General features: G+C 35.4%; 1 protein-coding gene across 1 annotated transcript in view; it reads right to left on the bottom strand.

The window, feature by feature from the left end:
- DOK6 (docking protein 6) overlaps nt 1–22,540 on the bottom strand; it is a 240,545-nt gene that overhangs the window by 95,330 nt on the left and 122,675 nt on the right. The window contains exon 4 of the mRNA XM_061364653.1: nt 8,421–8,540. Coding sequence (XP_061220637.1) covers nt 8,421–8,540 — 120 coding nt within the window. The remainder of the gene's footprint in view (nt 1–8,420; nt 8,541–22,540) is intronic.

Raw genomic sequence — 22,540 nt, 5'->3', positions numbered from 1 at the left:
ATAGGTTATAATTTGCAATGATATGATAGATAGATAGATAGATAGATAGATAGATAGATAGATAGATAGATAGATGCCCTTTTTCAGTATCTGTGTGTCATGCAAAAATGCCTAGGAGCTATGCAGGTATGCTTTTATCATAAAAAAGAAGTTTATGCTCCAGTTTTGCATTGTCATGCTGTTACTCATCGTTACTCACCTCCTCTATTTGAAACAAAGATGCAGATGATTGACATATCAGTTAGTTCTCTTTTACATTACACGATATCACACAATATGTCTATGGGGGAACAGTGCTATATTATGAGAACAGAAATCTTTCTCTTTCCCTGTTTTCAGTGACAGAGTGCCTCAGACAGCAGAGAAAATGGAAAGGTACAATTTTTTTCTGAAGTAAACATTAAACTGTTGTTCTGAAGGTACAGCATATTTCAACTTGGTTTAGAAACTACCAGGATACTCATGAAATGCTCAACTTCTCTGAAGTGTTTGAGGATATTATTGCATGAAGGGTATTCAGGACATATGGTATCCTCAAACTGTCAGGAGACATTTGCTAACTTTGGAAGGTCAGTGTCTGAGGTGAAGTGTCACGGATTAAAGAAAGTATGTCTGATTAAACTGAACATCAGCTGCAGGGCAAAATGTAGTACAGTTGGAACTTACCCAAATTAGGAAGAAAAGCAAGTGTATAAGTGTGTGTGTTGGAGAAGATTGATGATATATATATTTGTTTTTGAAATAAAAGCTAATGCTTTTGTGTAGTAGGAAATTTAGGACATGGAAAGATGCAGATACTATTAAATGATTTTATGAATGGAAGGTCCAATTTTTGCATTTCAGAAAATATTTAAAAGCGGTATCTAGATAACTGTAATACAATCATTAAATTTTTAGTGGCAAGTTTTGCCCTTAAACTTATCCAGGGAAGAATAAACATTCATAGGCTAGATTTGGAAATCCCTGCTGAATTATTTCATCAGATCTTCTGAATCACATTGAACAGGATATTTTGCTTTTCTGTGGATCAGACACTATGTGCATATGAGTGTGATGAGATAATAACAGTTCACCTTACCAGCCCTAACTATCCTATGATTCTATGATTCACTGGGTAGTAAGATTATGTAAATAAATAGAATTTAATGAAGGACTGTCCTGGGTTCAGCAGTAGCAGTCATTTTTATCTTTCTTGGTAGCCGGTGCAGTGCTGTGTTTTGACTTTCGGGCTGGGAACAGAGCTGAAAACAATGATGTTTTGGTTTGGCCAAGGACTTTGTGAGCCTCATGCTCTGCCAGGGAGGAGGGAAGCTGGGAGGAAGCAGAGACAGGACACCTGACCCAAAATGACCAAAGAGGTATTCCATACCACAGCACGTCATGCCCAGGATGTAACTGGGAGTTACCCGGAAGGGCTAAGTGGACTGCAGGGTTGGAGGAGGTATCGTTTGGTGCTCGGTCAGGCTGGGGGGGTGAGTTATCGGTCACCTAGTGATGAGGTGTTGTATTCTCTTCCCTTGTTATTTCCTTTATCATTACTATTATTGGTGGTAGCAGTAGTGATTTGTGTTATACCTTAGTTACTAAACTGTTCTTATCTCAACCCGTGGGAGTTGCATTCTTTCTGATTCTCTTCTCTGTCCCTCCAGGAGTAGGGGGAGGAAAAGAAGGGGGGGGGGGGGGGTGAACAAGCTGTCTGGCTGGGGTTAAACCATGACAGGGACCCAGAAAATAGGGAGACTGAAGATACCAAACAAGGAGATGCTACCCTGTTGGACAAGACACGGCTCAGACTGAGCAGGTGCAGTTCCTCAGCATCCAGCATCACTATCCTCCTCCCTCTTCTAAAATCTCTGAGAGCAAAGTTCAGGGAGTGGGTGAGCCAGGATGAGAAAAAAAATGCTGACACATTGACACTTATTATTCCAGTCTTTTCAATGTAACTCCTCTTTCCCATCTCCTCGAATAAGCAAAGAAATACTTCATCATACACTTTCTGCATGTGAAGGTGTTTAGCATTTAGGCTTTGGCAGGAATATGACCTTTAATAACGTTTTCCAGAGCACAGGAGCACAACAGTCTTCATTAAAACAAGCATATTGACTGAAACAGAGACTTGGCAGCAAGTCTGAAAAAGCCCTCAGCCTTTCAGCTCCAAGTCCAGCTGTACCGGGGAAGAAAAAAATGACTGTGAGGCCCAATGATAATGGTTCTAGCATTTTATGACTGGATTCCTTTGCCCAAGTCATCCCACTTAGAAAACTGACCAGATGACACTGAAATCTTGCAGTCAAGATGCTTTGTTTCATTTGAGCTTTAATGGGAAGAAAAAACACTTATAGAGGGAGGCAGGCAGGTTGGTGGGGTCTGTATGAGAAGAGGGTTTAAAAGCAAACATTCAATCTCTATCTGGGAAAAAGAAAATCTCCCATCTTTGAGACTTCTGCTCCTGCCCATCTGTGGCTAACTTTCACATGGAAAGAGAGCTCTAAGTCTTAAAGTCAGGGCATTTTGTGTTCATTCATATGTCGGGTCTATGAGGATGATTCTGTCCTGCTTTACACAGTGAAGAACCAGGATTCCAGAATTAATTTTATTCCTTTGCTTGCAATTTTTCTGTTTTGCTTCCATTAAAAATAGAAACCTTTATTAACATCTCAATGAAAATATAAAGCATACTATAAATAAATTATTTTAAATTGTTTCACTGATAATTAGTAAAGTAGAGAAGAATATGAACTCTCACTGGATTAACCAGCCATTAAAACTGTAAACACCTTTCTTCTCTGAATAAAGCTTGCTATGTTTGGTTTATGAAAAAGACACTAAACCCAAAACCACAAAAAAAAAAAAAAAAGCAACACCAAACAACAAAAAACCCAGCCAAACCCCAAAATACAATAATGCATTAAGGATAGCAGAAGATGAATAAACAAGCAAAATGCATTTATGTAATAAATCACTAACAGAAATTCTACAGAGTCTAGAAAATACCCAAACCCAAGTCATCTTTGTGAAAGTAATTACAAAGACTCTGTGCTTTGTCTGTAGCTTGTAATCTCAATATGTAACATAAAGAAATAATTCATAATCCTCTTCTGAGAATTCACGGAAGTTATTCACTATGAAAAGCTACATTTTTGCTAACAGAAATTAATGATGGTCTTTCAATTAAAACCCAGAAAGCAAGACTGCGACACTGTGGAATATAAAAAAAAAAAAAAAAAAAGAGAGTAAAACAAATGTTATGAAAAAGAGGAAAAACTTTACAAAGAAAGTAATTTTATGCGATAAAATTTAAATATTAGACAGGGAGTAAAAGTAAGAAATCAATTATCTTACAAACTTTACCAGAATTCTAAAATAAAATTTAGCTTCATAATTCATTAAAAGAAATAAAAAAAATAGACCAAAGAACCAGTAACACATAATAAAAAAGCATCATATTGACATCACAGGCATGACACCTACAATAACGGAGCTACAGCACCAAAGATGGATCAGGCCTTTTCTTCAGTTTAAAAAATTGCCTTATATTTGCCTACTTTCTTCAGTATTTATATCAAGTTTACAAGAAAAGTTTAATGGAATATGATTTAGTGCAAGTATTATGCTATTACAGTGTTATCATTTAGCATTCAAAAGAGCTAGGAAAGTTCACCAAAGGGAAGCATCTGTTCTTAAAAAATGAACTTATTTGCACTGTGCACATATAATGCTTTTTTAACCAATATTGTCTTAAATATTCTGGTTTCTTTTCTCAGTAAACATAGTCTGTCATTATCTATTATCTACTTGGATGACTTCTTTCAAATTACCTCCTTTTATAAAGAAAGAAAATAGTGACATGTTGGAAATAGTGATATTTAAAAACCAACTGACCAACTACACAAGAGCATGAACAAATTCTAGATATGATAAAAGGCAAGCAGGTAAATATATTTTTAAAAAATAGACTTGTTTTGTTGTTATATTTTGAACTGTATTACAAAAGCCTCTAAATGCATTAAGAGCTGGAAAGTAAGTCTCCAGTTCTCCCAAATGAAGACAGCACTCTACATTTAAGATTTCTTTTCCTAGCAGCAGCTTAAGAAACCTAAGGGATATGAAATGTGTGTGTCAGTATCACAGGATATTGCTTAGAAAACTACTTGTCAACAGATCCAGCATTACTGAGTCCAGATTTTCTTTTCTGAAGTTATAACTGTGCATTAATATTTGCCTTACCATTGTATATATAGCTCCACTGCCATTATACTAAATTAGTTACCTGAACAGGATCATTTAGCCTTTACTGATTTTAATACTATATTTTTATTCTTTATCAAATAATCTAAATGGGCATTCATAAACACTTAGAGATTCTCGAGTAGAAATAAATTAAAACAGAAACAAACAGGGTTGCTGCTATAGGGCTGCGGAACACAAACAAATCACTTGGATTTGCAGGAGAAAGAAGGTAAAATGGTTGGAGAGTAACAGAAGCTCCATTCCAAATCTCACTTTTATTGGAATCTGCATACCATTGCAAACTAAGCAGCCATTAGTTGTGAGCCTTAAATGTAAAAAGAAAACCACCTAAGGGTCATTTTCTACAGGAGAGTTTACACAAGACTTGCAGTAATACTTCTTGAAAGTAATAACAGAGATGAAATCCAGTGAGAAGCTTTGTGTTACTGATGTGATTTGCACAAGAATGCTTAGATGTCTTCTCTATTCTTCCTGCAAGACACAATAGCTAGAAGTCTCTGCTATAACCAGTGCAGATCTACAGTTCAGTTCTTTCAGCTATCACCACTGCAGAATTGCTTGGTGCTGGAGGGTCACACAACAGTACAACTACAATAAAATAGATCTCACTAGCACTTACTGAACAGCTTAGAATTGTAAACCCCCCCCCCCCCCCATCTCTTTCAGATTGCTGCACTGCCGTAAGTTTTTAATCTCATATGACAGAAATGCCTTATGAATGTATGGTCTTTTAGCCACAACATTTGCACACCAAACAGCAGTTTTGAAAACCAGATTATTGCATTTGTGTCACAAAGAATCAGGTGTCTTTCCTGCTGAAATCAAAAGCTCATCTCAAAACCACAAGAGTGAGAGCAGGAAGATGAACAGGCTCATATATAACAAAAAGAGGTATTAGACAAATCCAGTAAAGCAAATATATTTTCCTTGCCAAGTATTTTCTGAAATGTGAATTCTTGGGTATAAAAGAAACATAAGTAGCAACTTTTATGGTCCTTACAAACGTTGCAAACTGAAAGCACTGGCTACAGTGGTCACATACAGCTGCTAAAACACACATCAATACAATAGAAACTACACTGTTTTTTTCCTGAGATAGCAAGTTTACTTCATCCCCCCAATGAATACCCTTACAAATACATAACATACATCATGAAAACGTCCTTAAGGACAGGAACAGGCGAATAGTTAGACACATGAAGGACATAGCATAGTAAAAATATTATTGCCCATAGGTTAGCTCTTTTATGATCAAGGAAGTATATAAAATTTTAAACATTTGAGAAAATCATTAGGGCAAAATAATGATTCAAAAAAAAGACAGTGGAATTAATGGTGAGAAAGACAGTGGAATTAAAAGAGGTGGGATTAATGGTTAATACACCTGTTCTTTTGGGACTGATGTTATTAACACCCTGTCATGTCAGAGAGATATCAACAGCAAAACACCATTATTCAATTGCTTTTAGCTCTTAAAATGTAAAAAAACCCAAATATTTTTAAAACTGAAAAATCACTAGCACTGTAGTCTTTATGACAATGCGATCTGTAATCTTGCTCAGATACTAAGAGACATTTTTTGCTCAGTGACCTAAAAGAAAGCCTTTGTATGGTTCAGGCAACAGAACATGCATGAAACTAGATGCTGAGGCTTTATGATTCTACCACAGGTTATACAAACAGTATTCCCACATTTCTGTTTCAAGTAAATATTAATACACTGACTAACTCAAGAGGAATAATATGAAGTTGACATACTTGAAAAATGTTTGGAAACAATGAGTACTATAGGTGTACTGTACTGGTGTACAATTTTTACTTAACACACACACACACACACACACACACACACACACACACACACACACACACTCACACACACACACACACACACAAAAAGACCGCAAGAGTGACACATCTGCCATTTTCACAAAGAGCAAGGTTTAGACATTTCATACATATAGTCACTTTTCATGAATTTCAAATTGGAAAATTAACTTTGACCTTTCAGTTTCAGGCCAGCAAAAAGTCAGCAAAAGCTCAGTATACTTTTGAAAGGTTTTTAGGTACCCTTGGAACCACAACTTTCCAGTTTTGCCTTTAAAAGCTACAATATGGGAAAAATGTACAAGAATTCTTTTTGTTTTTTAACCATAACTCACAAATTGATTCCACCCTCCAATTAGTCACCTTTTCCATAACACTGTCATGTGGGGAATGACACTGCCAAGCTTGCAGAATAAGATAACTAATACAAACTGAAGTCACGGCTCCACTCAACTATTTTACTGAAGAAACCTGATAAAGAAATTTGAGTTCAACTGCATGTTCTTATAGCACAGCAAAATGAACAAAATTCTAATTTCATATGAATAGTCTCTGCCCCCCCAAGTTGATTAAAAAACTCCCTACACAGAATTTGTTTTGTTTCAAACAACTTTGACTTTTACAAATGCTTATTAAAATGCAGAATTGTGCATAAAAAATGTGGGGAAGAAAGTGCATAGGTACCGGAATTACTTGTCTGAGATACTGTAACTAATGATTTAACAGAGGATGCTTGTCAAATATTTGAATTATACATATTCAGCCACTTGATTTAAAAGAGTATGTCTAATAATACTCTTCATGCATTCTTATTCATTTGGTTTGTACAACAAATACATGCTTTGCTTCTTTGTTTCTTTTCATTTATTTACTTAGAACAATAAAGATGCTAATTATGTTCATATACACTGGTTGATAGCACTGCAATTAATTTCTAGTCTAAGGCAATTGCATCAAGACTAGTTCACACAACAGAACTAATCTATGTCTTCTGGAGGTCATGTGTGTGTAACTGGATCTCCTTCCAGAACAAGATGAAATGTAATATTTGCCATCTATGTCTGAAAGCTGCTGGACAGTATATGAATTCACTGCAGAAAGCTTGAGGAATTTCAAGCTATTTTTCTGCTCACATCACATGCTTTTGATGATTTGGTCCATTTTGCATTTGTGAAGGAGTTCCATCTGCTCTCATACTTCTCTTTAACAGCATGCATATGAGTTTTATACCTACAGCCTATGAGCATATAGCTGATAGGATGCTTTGAGTAGTGTTTGCTCATTAGCACTTTCCTACATTAGTAGCTCTCCCTTTGTTAAGTATTTCGAGACTACAAATTAAGTCCTATGTCTTATAGCTGGCAAACAACTTCACAAACGTTTTTAACTTCTTTTAAATTGCACTTGAACATGTCTGATGTTTGAAAAAGAATTCTTAAAGATTTCTCTATATTTTATGCCATTAGGTTCAGAGATGTCTGGACACTTCTACAAAATTAATACAATATAATTAATACAGTGCTATTCATTCAATAATTTAACTACTTATTTTTGTTTATAATGATAGTTGGCTTGATATTTTATGACCATTGAGGCAGTTTGTTTTATTACTTTGTTAAAAGCTATTGGATCTTGTAAAAGCTTCAAGAGAGTAATAATCATTAAGAGCTGTAATAGAGAGAGTAAATAAATGAGCACATTTTGTGTTGCCATCATGCTCATTAATAGGAATTAAATGAAAGGACAATCACAGATTTTCTTTTGTTATTGCAAGTACCATGCACTAGCATCCTTCCTGTACACATATAATCCAAAGTTCTGTTCCAAATAGTCTTCATATGAAGACTTGCAAGCTCATGCTTAATGCTGACTAGCATCTGTCACTGCCCTTTTCGCCTGTATTTGACAACATTTAGATGACCTTGAATTAATTACTTAAGACAGGTATGAGCTTAAAGCAAGCATGTGTTTTGCAGACCAAAGTAGTGTTGATATGTTCATGCTGTCTTTTAAAGGCTGTGGAACAACAGCTGCTGTTTTATTGTTCTGCACAGAGGCCATTGTTTTCAGAACCAAAAGGATTATAGTCATAATTTCCTATGACAGCAAAAAGTGAATGCAAAGAAGACATGAAGTCACTCTATGTGAGCTATCTGGCATGGAATTTAATCATCTTTATTTGTAGGAATAATAGGATTAAGCCTCAAAAACACATTCAAATTATTTAGCTATTAATGATATTATGGTTTAGCCAATAGTAAAAATCCTTCCAACAAACACAAAAAAGATAACATAGGACATCGCCTAAGAGCTAATCTAGGAGTGGCTTGAGAGTTACTTACCATTTTGTTCTCTCTGGACTCCAGCAGCAAGCAAATCTGGTTCCCCAAGACTTATATCATTGAGCCTGGTTCCTAGACACTCCATGCAGAGATGTTTGCACCATTCCTCTGCCTCTAGCTCTGGGAAAAAGAAAAAAAAAAAAAGAAAAAAAATCGTTCATGTTAACATTTAACTCAAAAATGTGTGAAGCTAAATCAATACCTTCTTAGAGACCAGCTTTATGACCAATATGCTTGTTTTGAAACATAAGTTATTACCATAAAGTTGCACATGAATTACTTTGGCTTGATTTATGAACTTCTAAAAAGGTTTACTCTGTTAGGGCTGCATCTTCCATTTTCAAGTTTGGGGATAGGTGGAGTTAACAAAAAAGAGAAATGAGTACTAAGTTTTCAAGGCCTTATATTTCTGGTAGCCCTTCTTGAAAGAAAAATGCAATTTAGAAAAATGTTGCACATAATATCTGAAATATTCTTTCCTGCTTTTTAGGTGGATCTGAACTGTTAAAGCACTTTCTCTTTCTACAGAATGGTCTAGAAATGTTCTAGACAATTTTTCCAGGAGGAAAGGAAAAAAACAGTAATAAAAGAGACCTTGAAACACAAAACATTCTTCTCTGCTGTACTGAGCGGCTATGCCTGTCAGATTAGTCTGAATAATTAATTTCTTCAGTTCTGTTCACCTTCTTCTAGTCTCAGAGAAATCTGGGCACTAGTTGGAACATTATTATGAAAGTTCAAAACCTCCTAGTACTTTCTGAGTCCTCCATTGCATCCCATTGACATACATCTGAGAGCTCCCTATCTGCCAGTTTACCAAGACATAAAGCTCCTAAGGCATAACCCTCTGAGACACTACAACAGTCCTCACTAAGACACCCAGCCTCATCCTATCCACTTCTCAATCTTAACATCACAATATCTCTGGCACTGATCAAACAAAAAATCACAGTGTGAAACCACAACTAATAAAAGTCATGCAACTAGGTTTACTGTCTTTTATTACAGGATAGGCTTCACCTAAGGGAAACTTTATGGAGCAGCTTGGCACCGGGCACACACTGAGCATCCATTGTCACAGTCAGTCTATATCTGATCATCCTTAGGAGTGCATGACTCCAGTCGTCTAGAAATGTCTCTATTAAATTGTCACAGTTCTTTCATTCCTATTTTTGGGGACATCTGGAAAATACTTTTGTGACAATCTCCCAATATAATGTTGAAATTTGGAGAGAGAGAAAAATACTGCATTAAAGCCCTGAAGCATCTAGTGATGATGACTCACTGTAATTAGGGAAAATTTATATGCAAGAAAAATCTTTCCATGCTTAATTGGTACAGTCCTAAAATCCTTGCCTGGTTAGGCATAGGTCTCAAGTGACAGAAACATTTACTAGACAAGAAGGGGAGACAGGCATGCAATTTCAGGTTTCTAAAAACCTGTAGATACTCTCCTTCCCTCAGAACCCTGAATACTCCAGGAACAGATTGTTCCTGAGTTATTCTGCTTATCACCTGACTGAGTTCCCATACAGACAGTTCAAATGATAGAGCCTGTTTTGGGACTTCTGAGAGCCAAATGTGGTTGTCCCAGGGACACAAACAATTTGGGGGACATCTTCAGAGTGCTGTAAGAATAGCGGTTTCCCTTAACCTATCCTAATTTTTTTGTGGTCGTTGTCCCAGAACACAGATCCCCAAAGTTAGTCTTCTCATAAGATGTGCAGCTTCTGGTAGTAAAAGACAGAACATTCTGACAGTAACATGGTGATGCCATTTAACTTTGTGAGAAGAAAATACTGAGTTAACAGCATACTGGTCCTTAACACTTCTACAGTCTACAGGTACAGCCTCCTTGATGGAAGTAAGTCATATTTCTGGACATCAACAAAAACTTAGAGCTTTTAAAAGTACTAAGATGAATTTGTTTAAAAGCCTACTTCCAAAATCCATCCTCTGCTCATGCACAAATAAATTTCCCTCCTTTTCCCCTTCCTCTCCTTCAGCCTTTGTAATTTCCTTGGATATTTGTGAGGTCTGTTGAACCAGAGCCACACCTTATAAATCAGACCTACCCATGGAGAGGGCTTCATGCAACGGAGATCGCAAAAGTGGGCCACAAGATGTACTGCCACATTCTGGGCACGGAGGGTCAGTGCACCAGCACATGGGTAAGTTAAGTCCCCCTCCCAGGAGGTTTTCCGCTGAGTCACCCAATACTGCTTCCAGCAACAGATAAACTTGGGGGAATTAGTGCAGAAAGGCTGGTAGCTCAAAGGTGAGAGTGAAAAAATAGTCCAGCGCTCCCATGTTTCCCTCCCTTATCCCTAGCAATATTTTTTCTGACTAAACAGGAACAATATATATGCTGACGGAATGCATAGCTCTGTATAAAGCCTGCAGTTTTTCATGGAGTGTGGTCAGCATTTGACATTTTACATATTTTACAAAATCTGCATTTTATTACTTTCTTTCATTATGCCTGCACACAGATTAAAAGGGTACATTTCTGAAATGCAGAATGAGATAGATTGATAGTAAACAAACACCAAATTAACCTTTCTAATTTTACCAACATCTAAGGATAAAGGAAAACATACGGGCATTTCCATAAATCCAGCTTAACATCAATATACATTCAAAACAGGGCTCATGTAAAAGCAGCATGCTCTATTTATACGTACTCTCACACCACATTTCCAACAGGGATTTTTTTCTGGAAACAAGTAAAAAACCCCATTGGTCTAGAAAGCTGTTTCTTGTAAGAGTCTTTGTTTTCATCTTCTCAGTCCACTTGCCTCTCTCTATTACAGGAACATCTAAATGCTAAAGCTGGGATCCGGAAACTACCTTTCAGAGTGTTTGGCAGTTTAATTTAAGTGGCTGCTTCTTAACTGCCAGACATTGATGATTAGACCCAGATTAGACTGTTCTCTAACTGCCGCAGAGAAGAAACTTATCTTACTTATCTTACTCTGAGCATTAGAAGATAATGGCTATATTTTGCACAGTGTGGGTTATAACATACATTATATTGCCACAAAACTCAAAATCTGTATCTTACAAAAATGACTGACTTTTAATACCACAGAAAATACAGTTTCAATGCAGAACTGAAATATCTTTCCACAGAACTGTGAGGATTTTTGTATGCTGTCAGAAGCATCAACATTACCTACAAATGTATGTGGAAGGTCGAGGGTATGAGGATACTGTGTGAGTTAGTTTTACCTAATGCATCCTGATAGTTATTGCCTACTTGCAAGGGATTGCCTTCAACCTTTTCCTTGACAGACATGTGGAATATTCTTTAGAAGCAGCTGAATTACCTCTCAAAGCCAAAGCAATATTTCTCCTTTCATCGTGTGTATTTAAGAAAGAAGTTTAACATTCTTTTGCAAAAGGTCTATAGAATGTTTTGTGTTTCTGGATAACAAATTAAATATTAATTATTATTTAGAAAAATTGCTATAATGTATAGTACACAAAGGCATCACTCATAGGAGCAATCTTTAAGAATGCCAGCTACCATGTCACAAAACAGGCATACTACTGTTACTTCTTTATTTTGATTATATGCGTACATTGAAACAGATGAAATATTATAGTGGCACCAAGTCATAAAACACCGTCAGCAAAATTCTTCTCTTTATTGCATGTGGATTAGATTTATTGGTGGCGAATGCTGAGTTTTTAGTCCTAAGTGCTACTTGTCATTGAAAAATTTAGTTTCCTTTTAAGATAACTGAATTCTTGGACTGAATGATTAATGGTAAAACATGCTTTCACACCTATGAATAAAATCCAAATACTTGCATTTGCATCTTTACTATTATTCAATTACAAAATACTGCTGTACAGATGTCATGACGTGAGCTAAAATACAGAGATGGGAGACCTTAATTAGGCAGTTTATTGCATAGGAAATGTTACTGGAAACAAATCTGTAAACTTGCTATCTAAAAACAAACACCTTGTTATTGACAGTATTTTTCCTGCAGTTTAACTGATCTTTGAGTCATGCTGAGGTCATTTCTACTTCATTTCCCAGGTGATTAAAATGGTGCTGTACCTACTCCAACCTCTGAAGTAGTGTAATGCAAGTATGTAATACCACAGGATGATCAACGGGCTTGTTAATATAATAATGATGAAATAATATTAGCAAATGGTGCTAGAAATATAAATTTGTAACAGGGAGGGAGTGGTGTGGCAGAGATGCAGGTATACAGATGCATTTCACTTCATTGTCCTTAGAGATCCTCCAGATATTTAAGGCTGGGACAGAACTGTTTTCAGACTCTTAATTTAGGGAGCACTTTGTGTGTGGATTAAACCAAATACCTTCTAAATTCTGAAAACTTCACCTTCTTTCACATTTACCTCATGTGTTCACATTGCACAGTCCTGTCATCTCCCACCACAAGAAGTTGAGAGCATAGCCTGAGATAAAGCCCCAAAGAGCTGGCCACTCCTGCTCAGTTCAGCTTTTGTCTTAGTCAATAACATGATTTCCTGCTCTAGAAACAGTGCCCTCCATTCCAGGAGATCCCTTCTGTCACTTGCAGCAGCAAATAATTGCATTCATAAAAAAAATGACTCAAGTCATGCACAACTCCTAAAGTTTAAAAACAAGGATGAGGAAGTTTGTCTCTTTGCTTTCTCATGCAGCCCACATAAAGTGATGTGACCAAGGATTTAAGTTGGAAATAACACGTATACAATGTTACAGACGGACAGCAAACATTGTCCTGGTGCAAATCAAAAACCTCACTTACTTTGTGAGCTTTCCCTAATGTAAAACTGTATAAACCTAAAATGTTTGACTCTTTTTCCCTTTAAACTTCTCTAAGAGGTCCAAATCCAACTGAATATTCTTAGTCTGAATGAAATTGGAGAATTTTTCCTGTTTGGATTAGTCCTGACAGGACTTAGACCTCATAATCTCACTAAGAAAGATGGTGCAGAATTTATCTCTTCTAAAAAATCACTCAGCCTTAATTAGAAGTTAATAGGAAAAAACACAATAAATTCTCACAGGACTGATGTGCTATTGCATTGTGCCACATACAATATATGCAGCAACTTAATATATTTTTTTTTTTTCACTAGCAAATAACACTATTGCCTGTAGGCACGTAATTTCTTATAAAAATCAGTAATACCTTAAAACCCTTCATCAGGATGTATATCATCCTTTGATGATTCAAATATTATGCTATCTATCTTAGAAATATTTAAAATGTTATCTAATGTTGTCTCATTACTTAGGGCACATCACACACTCAAACACAGATACAAATGCAAAGCAATCTTAGCTCAGCAGAATATATGGAACATTACCTTGTGTAATAACATGTATTACTGATTAACACTGGATATGCATGAATTCGGCAATTTTTTGTTAAATGACAGCTAGGAAGCAATGAAGGGGATATGAATTCTGTTTAATGTATAAGAACAGAAAATTAGTCTCTATGTAGACTGAAACTTGCTTTAATTAGATAGTGGGCTGCAATTCTGAAAGAAATTTTGTTATTTAAACTATTTTTTACTGACCAATTATATTTTAAGATATTGTACGAGATATAGTACTCATATGGAATTTTTGGTTTCTTTGTGTTTCGACTGATGTTGTCTCCAAGAAATTTTTTTGTATTTTTTACAACTGTGAGAAGTGTCCTGTTATTACAAAAGTCTAAATCATGGATACAAAAAGACAAAGGAAATGCCATGAAGTAAAACCACAAGACCCTTAATTTAAGTATCTCCAGCTATCAAAACATACGATTACTTTTGAATGTACCATCAGTTTAACTACTTACTTTTCTCTGTACTATTTGAGTACTATAGATTTTTTTAAATAAGGAAATATTGAACAATGCAGCCGTCAAGCTGAACGAATAGTTATACAATAGGGACACATGTAATTCTGTCACTTTAACTGTTGGTATATTTTGTTAATGCACTTTTTTAACTGAGGGAAGATATAGACAAGGTATTGCACAGAAAGAAACTTAATTTTTTATCATTTGTTATTTTCGACTTGCGTTGACATAAAGAAAGCACAGTCAATGACAATAATTACCAAAAGACATTTGTTAGCTATAATAAAATTAAAACTGATATTTCAGCAAAAAATCATCCACACTTATGAGATGCTGCAAGGTACACCACAAACAGGGTTCTGATAATTTGAATTTGTTCATGTATCTGAATTCGCAAATAGCCAGCTGTGTATCCCTGTTGGCATTGAGGTATATGAAAACTGACATTTTTCTGACAATACCCTCTTCATTTCTGCAAGTATGATCAAAAATGTCAGCTACTAGGCCATACACTATCTCGTGTATAACATAAACATGTAGAATGTTAAGTGAATGCTTTAAAAGGCAGTAACAGTATTTAAAAGAAGTTATCATATTGATGTTATTCTCCATTAACCTATTTCCCTAAAATAGACTTTAGTTTCACAGAATAAGTACTCGAACATACATTGGTCCTCCTTTCCAGTGTAAAATTGTAGTGAAAGAGCACCCTTCAGCCAACACTTCAAAAAAATGCCCCGCAATGCTCACTAGCAGCCTCTAACCAAAGTTAAAGCAGTAGTAAGCAAAGAATGCTGCTTAAGAATGTAGTTTTAGTGCAGAAACAGAACACAGACCTGTTTTAAAAATGGAGAATGTATGGGAAAATGAAGAAAAATAGTTACAAGAAAATTATTTCCTTTGCTCAACACTAACGCCAATGTAACTATAGGACATTTGTTTTGTTCTTTAATCACTTTACTTAGTGGTTAGTCTTACATATGCTATTTACTGGATAAATTAGTCCTTGAAGGTAGATTTATAGGTATCCTCACAGCTCATGTATTCCACTTCACGGTGCAGACTAGTGAGTCATTATATCATAAATGCTTATGAAGGATTAGTATGTCCAACAGTTCAACAGCGAGCTAGCACAGCACTGTTACCCAAAAATAGCCTTAGCAAACTTTTGCTCTCAAGTCAAACTTTCTTTCAAGTGCAAAAGAATAATTGTGAAAATCTGCCTGAACATAGAAGAAACATTTACATTTTTTTCTGAAGCTAATGGGCCAGTTACAAGAATCTGGCATGGGAATTAGGCAGCTCCCCAGGATTGTCAATCCATACCTGTTTCAACAGTTATTAAATGACAATGGCATCAAAGTAAAATAACCTCAGGCAGCCTGCCTTTAGTGGGAACAGACATCAGCCAAGTATCCAGAAAGGGTCTGTCACCAGTAGCATAACACACAGAGGATGTTATAACATCAACTTATGCAGCTATCCCATGACTGGCAGTCAGCAATAGCATTTTTCTGGCTTAAAAATTTGTAGTTTTTCAGAAACAATAGTGTCATTCCTGGAAAAGCTCTAGGGCTTTTCTTTTTTTTTTTTATGCATGGGAAATTTAATACCTTCTGTGTAAATATTAGTGTGCCTCTTTCCCATTTTCAAGTGTTTGATTTACAGTCTAGTAAAAGAATCTATACCCAAACAAACCAGTACAAATCCTAAGGTTCATTTTCATCTAAATTCTTTTCCCTTTTTTCTAGTTAAAAATATTCAGTCTCACCTTTGAACCACTGACAACTACTGTTACATAAGGTAAATAATTCAGAAAGCATTCTTTTCCTATACAAAAATCAAGGTGTTAAGCACAGTTTCAATACATGGAAATAAAAAATATCTACCATTGACACTATACATGTCATTGTTTTTATGCCTTTGACCACATGACTTTCATTCCAGCCATCTGAATAGCTTCTGCATTAAATGAGTAGGAGCAGACAATGAGTAACAGACTAGGAAGTCTTTGCAACCTCCCTTTCTTTCTTTCTTTGGCTAAGCATGTCTGATTAGAGCAAGACTTCCAGCTGTGAATATTTAGATTTATTAAACAGTGTCCCATTTGGGCTGTGTATGAAAGGCAGTGTTAGTGTTGCCCCTTTCTAATGCTGCAAAAGTGATAGAAACTTTCCTGTGTGGGGCTATATGCCACTTTAAAAACAAGAAACCTCTTGAAAGAATAATTTTTCTTTAGTTTTTATTGCTGAAAAAATACAGCATTTTCCCCAAACCTTAAATAATCCTAGTGTTGTAAAGACATGAATCCTTGCTATTATTAGAGCTAGCAAACATGATTTTATGACATTGGAAGTGCAAAGAAACTCATTCAAAGCAATTACAGACAATTTCTGACTGAAATGATCTGTAAGATCGTAACAGCGTGATATGTGCTTCATTTGCTTTTCAGCTGCATAAAAACTTACTCTCAGGCAGAAGAAAGTATTAGCCAGAGATGACTCAGCTATATTCTTAGTGGATTTTAATGTGATACTACTGAAAGGAAGGAAAAAAAATCTTAAAGGCTCATAGTCTAGTGTTAATATCTAAGGAAATATAATGAGAAATATCTTTCTCAAATTTCAGTCTACAGAATTTAAATCCAAAGGGCATTTTTTTTAATTATGAATTCTTTGCATTCTTACTCTCGTTTTACACTTGTATCTTTTATTCTCGGCACTGAATGGATCCCTACATTTGATGCATGTAACTATTATCTTAATCAGAAAATGCTTTATGAAAATAGACATCCTTTGAATGTCTATGAAAATAGGTGCTTTCCATTCAGGTAAAACCTCCTGCAAATTTTAGTCACCTAAAATAAAACTGTATCTAAGTTATGTCAGTTTAGGTTCCTGGGTTTTGATATATACTATTGATATCTCTACCAACATGATCTTAAAGAAGAGACATATGGCTGCCTGAGATGAGGCAGTCTTCTTAAAGCTGAAATTCGGAATTCTAACTTTCATTAAGTTAATAGGAATTTTTTTTCTATCTTTTTCTTTTTCAATTCAGTGGGACACTTCTAAGATTCAGCACAGCAAAACTATGTCCTTTGCTGAACCAGGAAAACAGCAGAGAGATCCAACTCCAATTATGTGTCATTTTCCTCCAAAGAAAATCAGAATAAGTCTTGATGAATGCAATCTTATGGAATATACTGAGATTAAATCATTTGAAACCTCAAGAACTCTGCTGAATGACGGATTAAGGCCATGTTAACTGGAGACTCGCTGATGAAAGATTGTTTTATTTCAAATCTGTCATCTTTATTTAAGGGTAAACAACTCATCATGAAAGTACAGAGAATGTTTAAATTTAATATTTTGAACCATACAAAGCAAGAACTGCACAGAAAGGTTGGGATTTACTTTTGCAAATCAGTGGTGCTGATTACAGTGAAAAACAGTATTTGAAGAAGCAGCTCTAATTTATGCATACTGGTGATCAGTTGCCCACTTTCAGCTTACTTGTGAACTGATTTATAAACACGAAAAATACTAGAGGACAGGGATAGATGTCCTTTGCTTTACGGATTCATATACTAGCAAAGGCCAATTTCCTTCTGTGTTCCTTCCTTGGACTCCAGGCAAAAGTCCTCTCTGGGATCTCTCATGACTTAAGCTAAATTCAAATTCAGGTTCTCTGTGGCTGATATTATAAATAGAGAAAAAAAGCTAGAAAACCAACTATAAACAGAAATGGATTATTAACAATAGGGATGAGAAAATTGATAGCTTTCACTTAAAAAGCAATTATTTTGCACCATAACTGCACTCAACAAATGAACAAAAGTGCAATATATACGCTGCCATATATTTTTACTTATTTTCTGCATTGACGGTTTTAAATGACAAAATGGATGACTTGAATGTTGCTCTTCCTTCTGCTTGGAAACTGTGGCCTACTCCTAAGCTCCACTGCCTTAGGAAATGAACAAGAAAATCCCCAAACCTTGATTTTGTGATATGTGAGAGTAACCAGAGGTTTATTGACCTACTACTCACAAATTAATTTGACAGCAGTGTTTTCCCTGTTACAGTGTTACAATGAGATCATAACAGCAGCCAAATCACAAAATGCAACCAAATGTATAATTATGTCTTTTTTTCTGAGTCATATAAGGATAGGTAGACACTTATTATCCTTTACATTTTCATGATAAGCCCTAAGATAAGACTTCACATAGAATTGCTATAACTTTTCAAATTAATGAATCCATCTCCATGCCCCAAACTGGAATATAGCATACTGAAGCACAAATGAAAGAAACTTGTTATAAAAATGATAGTGAAATTTTGGAGTAGAGCTTTACTCAGCTATAAAGAGATAAACCTTTTTTGTTTATATTAGAAAAATTGGCATCTTCTTTTACTCACTTGATTAGATCGCTCATTAAGCCCATGGATAATGCTTGTAAGTACAAAAATAAAATCTGAATGAATGTTTTTACATAGCACTACTACTAGAGTTATAAATTTGTAGTTTTTCTTCAATACCTCCTTTAAAGACATTATTTATTTCTTCTGAATGCATAATAACCTTCATCAGCATACATACAAATTTCTTTACATGCTGTCATCTACTTGATTCACAAGGGAGACAAAAAATATAGATATGAAACCTTAAAAAATTAAAAAGATTTTAAACCTCACAATTCATGAGTTACCACTATTTTCTCCATTTAGCATGCATGCAGATCCAAGCTCCCCATAATTTGACATAGTCACATGCAGAAACATACTTTTTTTTTTCCAGATTCTTCCTACTTATATTTTCTAGTATTATATGATAATAGGTTTTAAAAATAAACCTTTAGAAATTAAGATATTAAGTCCTTTCGCTTAGATTTTTGTCTTACACTATTAATTATACTCAGAACTACATTTTAACTAAAATGGCAATTTTTTAATAGGATGCAAATCCAAGGAAATCTCCAGATATCAAGAAATGCATAGCAGGGCATTGCATTTGAAGGACTAACTAATGATGCATGGAATTTTTAGGATTTCTCTTCAGTTGGTCCTTAAACATAGTAAACTACATTTTCATCTAAGTCATATTTCTACAGATAATTAATAAACACTTCTCAGCAAAACGTATATCTGTCAATATTAGATGCCATATGGAAAGAAAACTAGTTATACTTACCACACTCAGGACACACAAGGTTTACTGTTTGATTAACAAAATACATAGGAGCTACGTATCTGAAAAATGCTGATTTGTATTTTGCTGCAGATAAGTAACAGCAGCAAGGACAGCATTTATTAATGGGGGAGTGCTGCTATATCTAGTGACATATGCTGGGAGAACTGCTTCCTGAACCACATCTGTCACTCACATTGTGCTACACTTGGAAAACATTCACACTGTCACTGGAAAAAAAACATTTTGAAATTATATTGGCTTTTTGAGTTTCCTGCTGTAATTAATTTCCCATCACTAGAGAGAAGAGAAGAGATAAATGTCAGACACCCAATTTAATTCACTTCTCGATTTTTAAGTGAAGTGACTGTAAGCTATAGCAAAGTTTAGACTAACCTCCTTGCACGTTCAAGCAAACTTTCCATGGTAAGATGGTTGATGTCTAGAATATAAAACACAAGTTACACAGCAAGACATTCTGTCATTCTTACTGGATTAATGTTTATAGGAACATACCTAACACAGACCTAACTTTCCCAAACAGGCTAGCCTCATTATCTAGAGACTTGTCCATTAGCACATTCAAATGTTCCTTCCTTTTACATTTATTAGCTATATTCATTTTATATGCCTGCAGCAAATTCTCTAATTTGATTATTTCAATTTCTAGGTCCAGTCAAAATTATCTGCAACACAACCTAGGCAGGAAGAAACAGCCGTAATACTGACTTCATGTTTTATTTATGGAATATAAAACTCAGTTACAGGATTGATCTATTTTTTTTTCCCTTGAAATTGAAATGAAATACTAAGCTACTGAGAGAACTTTGGCCAATGAAGAACTTCTAAAGAAATAGGCAAATTCATACTGTCACTGAGCAAATGCCATTTTAAAATGGAATTGATTGTTTTCAAACAGCAGTCCAAAGAACTCTTTGGGGGACATGTTACAAAGTACTTCCCATTTGCTAAAACAGAGATAATACATACTAGTGAGCCACTGTTCTTATTTGGAAGATAATAAAATGATTACCTTGCTGACAGACTTGGTTCCCTTTTCCACTTCACTAACTCCAAGTTTGCTTAATTTTTATGTTAGTCAACAGGCCTACTTTTTTTCTTAAATTTGGAATTATTTTAAACTATGTCAACTTTAGAAACAAATGATGCTTCATAATAGACCATCTTATATGACATCATTAATAGAAAAATAAAAGTATTATGTCTGTATTTCAGCTTTAGAACAAAGGAAAAGCTTGGTTTCAAAAACAAACACAGAACTTGAGATTAGTTTTCAACTTTACATTACATGTTCATAAACATGCAGGCTAATCACTTCTTAATGCTATCAAATAAAGTGATAGTCTCATAAGAGTTGCTAATAACTTTATGCTGCTGCAATTTTCAAAAAAATGAAGTGGATAATTAAGTCCGGATACAGATACAAACATGGAAAAACTAAGAACTGTCCTACATTTTCAAAATGTACAGCTTTCCAGAAAGTAAATGGATCTAGATTTCTGTCATTTAGAAACAGACCAAAGTTCCTCATAATTCTAATATGCAGCTTTCACTTCAAAGTAAAGCTCAAATCATCAGAAGACATCAGTAGAATAGTACATCATACATATTTTACTAAATATGAGGCCTAAGCCCCTAACACAATCCAGAACACTATAGGAATGAATTGTTACAAGAAAAGCATTAATAGAGTTTGGAAGTATTTACATCACTTTTGTGAACAGAATTGTTGATTCTGTCTTCACCATGGCATGTAGAAGAACTGAAATGGGTGATTGGTCAAATTCAGATTGGTCAATCTGAATTAAGGGAAAAAAAAAAAGGCATCTAATATGAAGCATTCCAAACCTTGTTTGAAAGAATGTCACCTGTCACCCTAGGCTGTCATCAAGATCTGTCAAACAGCACTGCAAGTTTTATCCACCAAACACCTGCAAAATTTAAACCTAATGTGGTGTTTATTCTGCTTTCTGGAACATTTAGAAATTTGTAAAAACTGGATCTAAAGCAAAAATAAAAAAAAGTTCCCAAATAAAAATATAAATTTTCTGTATTTGACTGGCTTGAGAGCAGTTCTAAGGAGGACTTGCGGGTGCTGGCTGATGAAAAGCAAAACATGAGCCAGCAGCGTGTGCTCTCAGCCCAGAAAGCCAACCGTATCCTGGGCTGCATCAGAAGAAGCATGACCAGCAGGTCGAGGGAGGTGATTCTCCTCCTCTACTCTGCTCTTGTGAGACCCCACCTGGAGTACTGTGTTCAGCTCTGGGGCCCCCAGCACAACTGGGACATGGAACTGTTGGAGTCAGTCCAGAGAAAGGCCATAAAGATGATCCGAGGGCTGGAGCACCTCTGCTATGGAGAGAAGCTGAGAGTGGCTTTGTTCAGCCTGGAGTAGAGAAGGCTCCAGGAAGACCTTATTACAAGTCTTCCAATGCCAAAAGGGGACCTACAAGAAATTCAGAGACAAGAAATTTTTACAAGGGCCTGTAATGAGGGGACAGGAGGGAATGGCTTTAAACTGACAGAGGGAAGATTTAGATTAGATATTAGGAAAAAGTTCTTTACTGTGAGGGTGGTTGGGCACTGGCACAGGTTGCCTTGAGAAGTTGTGGCTGCCCCATCCCTGGAAGTGTTCAGTGGATGGGACTTGGAGCAACCTGGTCTAGTGGAAGGTGTCTGCCCATGGCAGCGGTTGGAACTAGATGATCTTTAAGAACCCTTCCAAACCAAACTATTTTATGATTCTATGATACTTTTATATAAAATTTTTATACCAATGGTAGATGTTTCAGCAGAAGGGAGGAAAGTAATATATTTGCCATCATTAAAATCTTACTTGCCTTTAATATTTTAAATAATAATTTGCACATTAATACAGTATTTTATAAGTTTCAAAATCAATTAAAATTGAAAAATAGATTTAAGTATATGACATCTAAAACCAAAAATGCAACTTTCAGTGAAAAGATTATTGTTTTTTTGCATTTATTAACTTCAGTTTTTAATCTCAGATTACCTTGTAAAACAGATTTAGTAGCTTAGTTTAGAAGCAGTTGGAATTTCTTAAAATAAAACTTT

The sequence above is a fragment of the Neopsephotus bourkii genome, unplaced genomic scaffold (assembly GCF_033783945.1).
Source record: "Neopsephotus bourkii isolate Nb327-2 ecotype Australia unplaced genomic scaffold, CSIRO-AGI_Nbou_v1 NB_1248, whole genome shotgun sequence".
Lineage (NCBI taxonomy): Eukaryota > Metazoa > Chordata > Aves > Psittaciformes > Psittacidae > Neopsephotus > Neopsephotus bourkii.
This window is presented reverse-complemented; position numbering and strand designations above follow the sequence as displayed.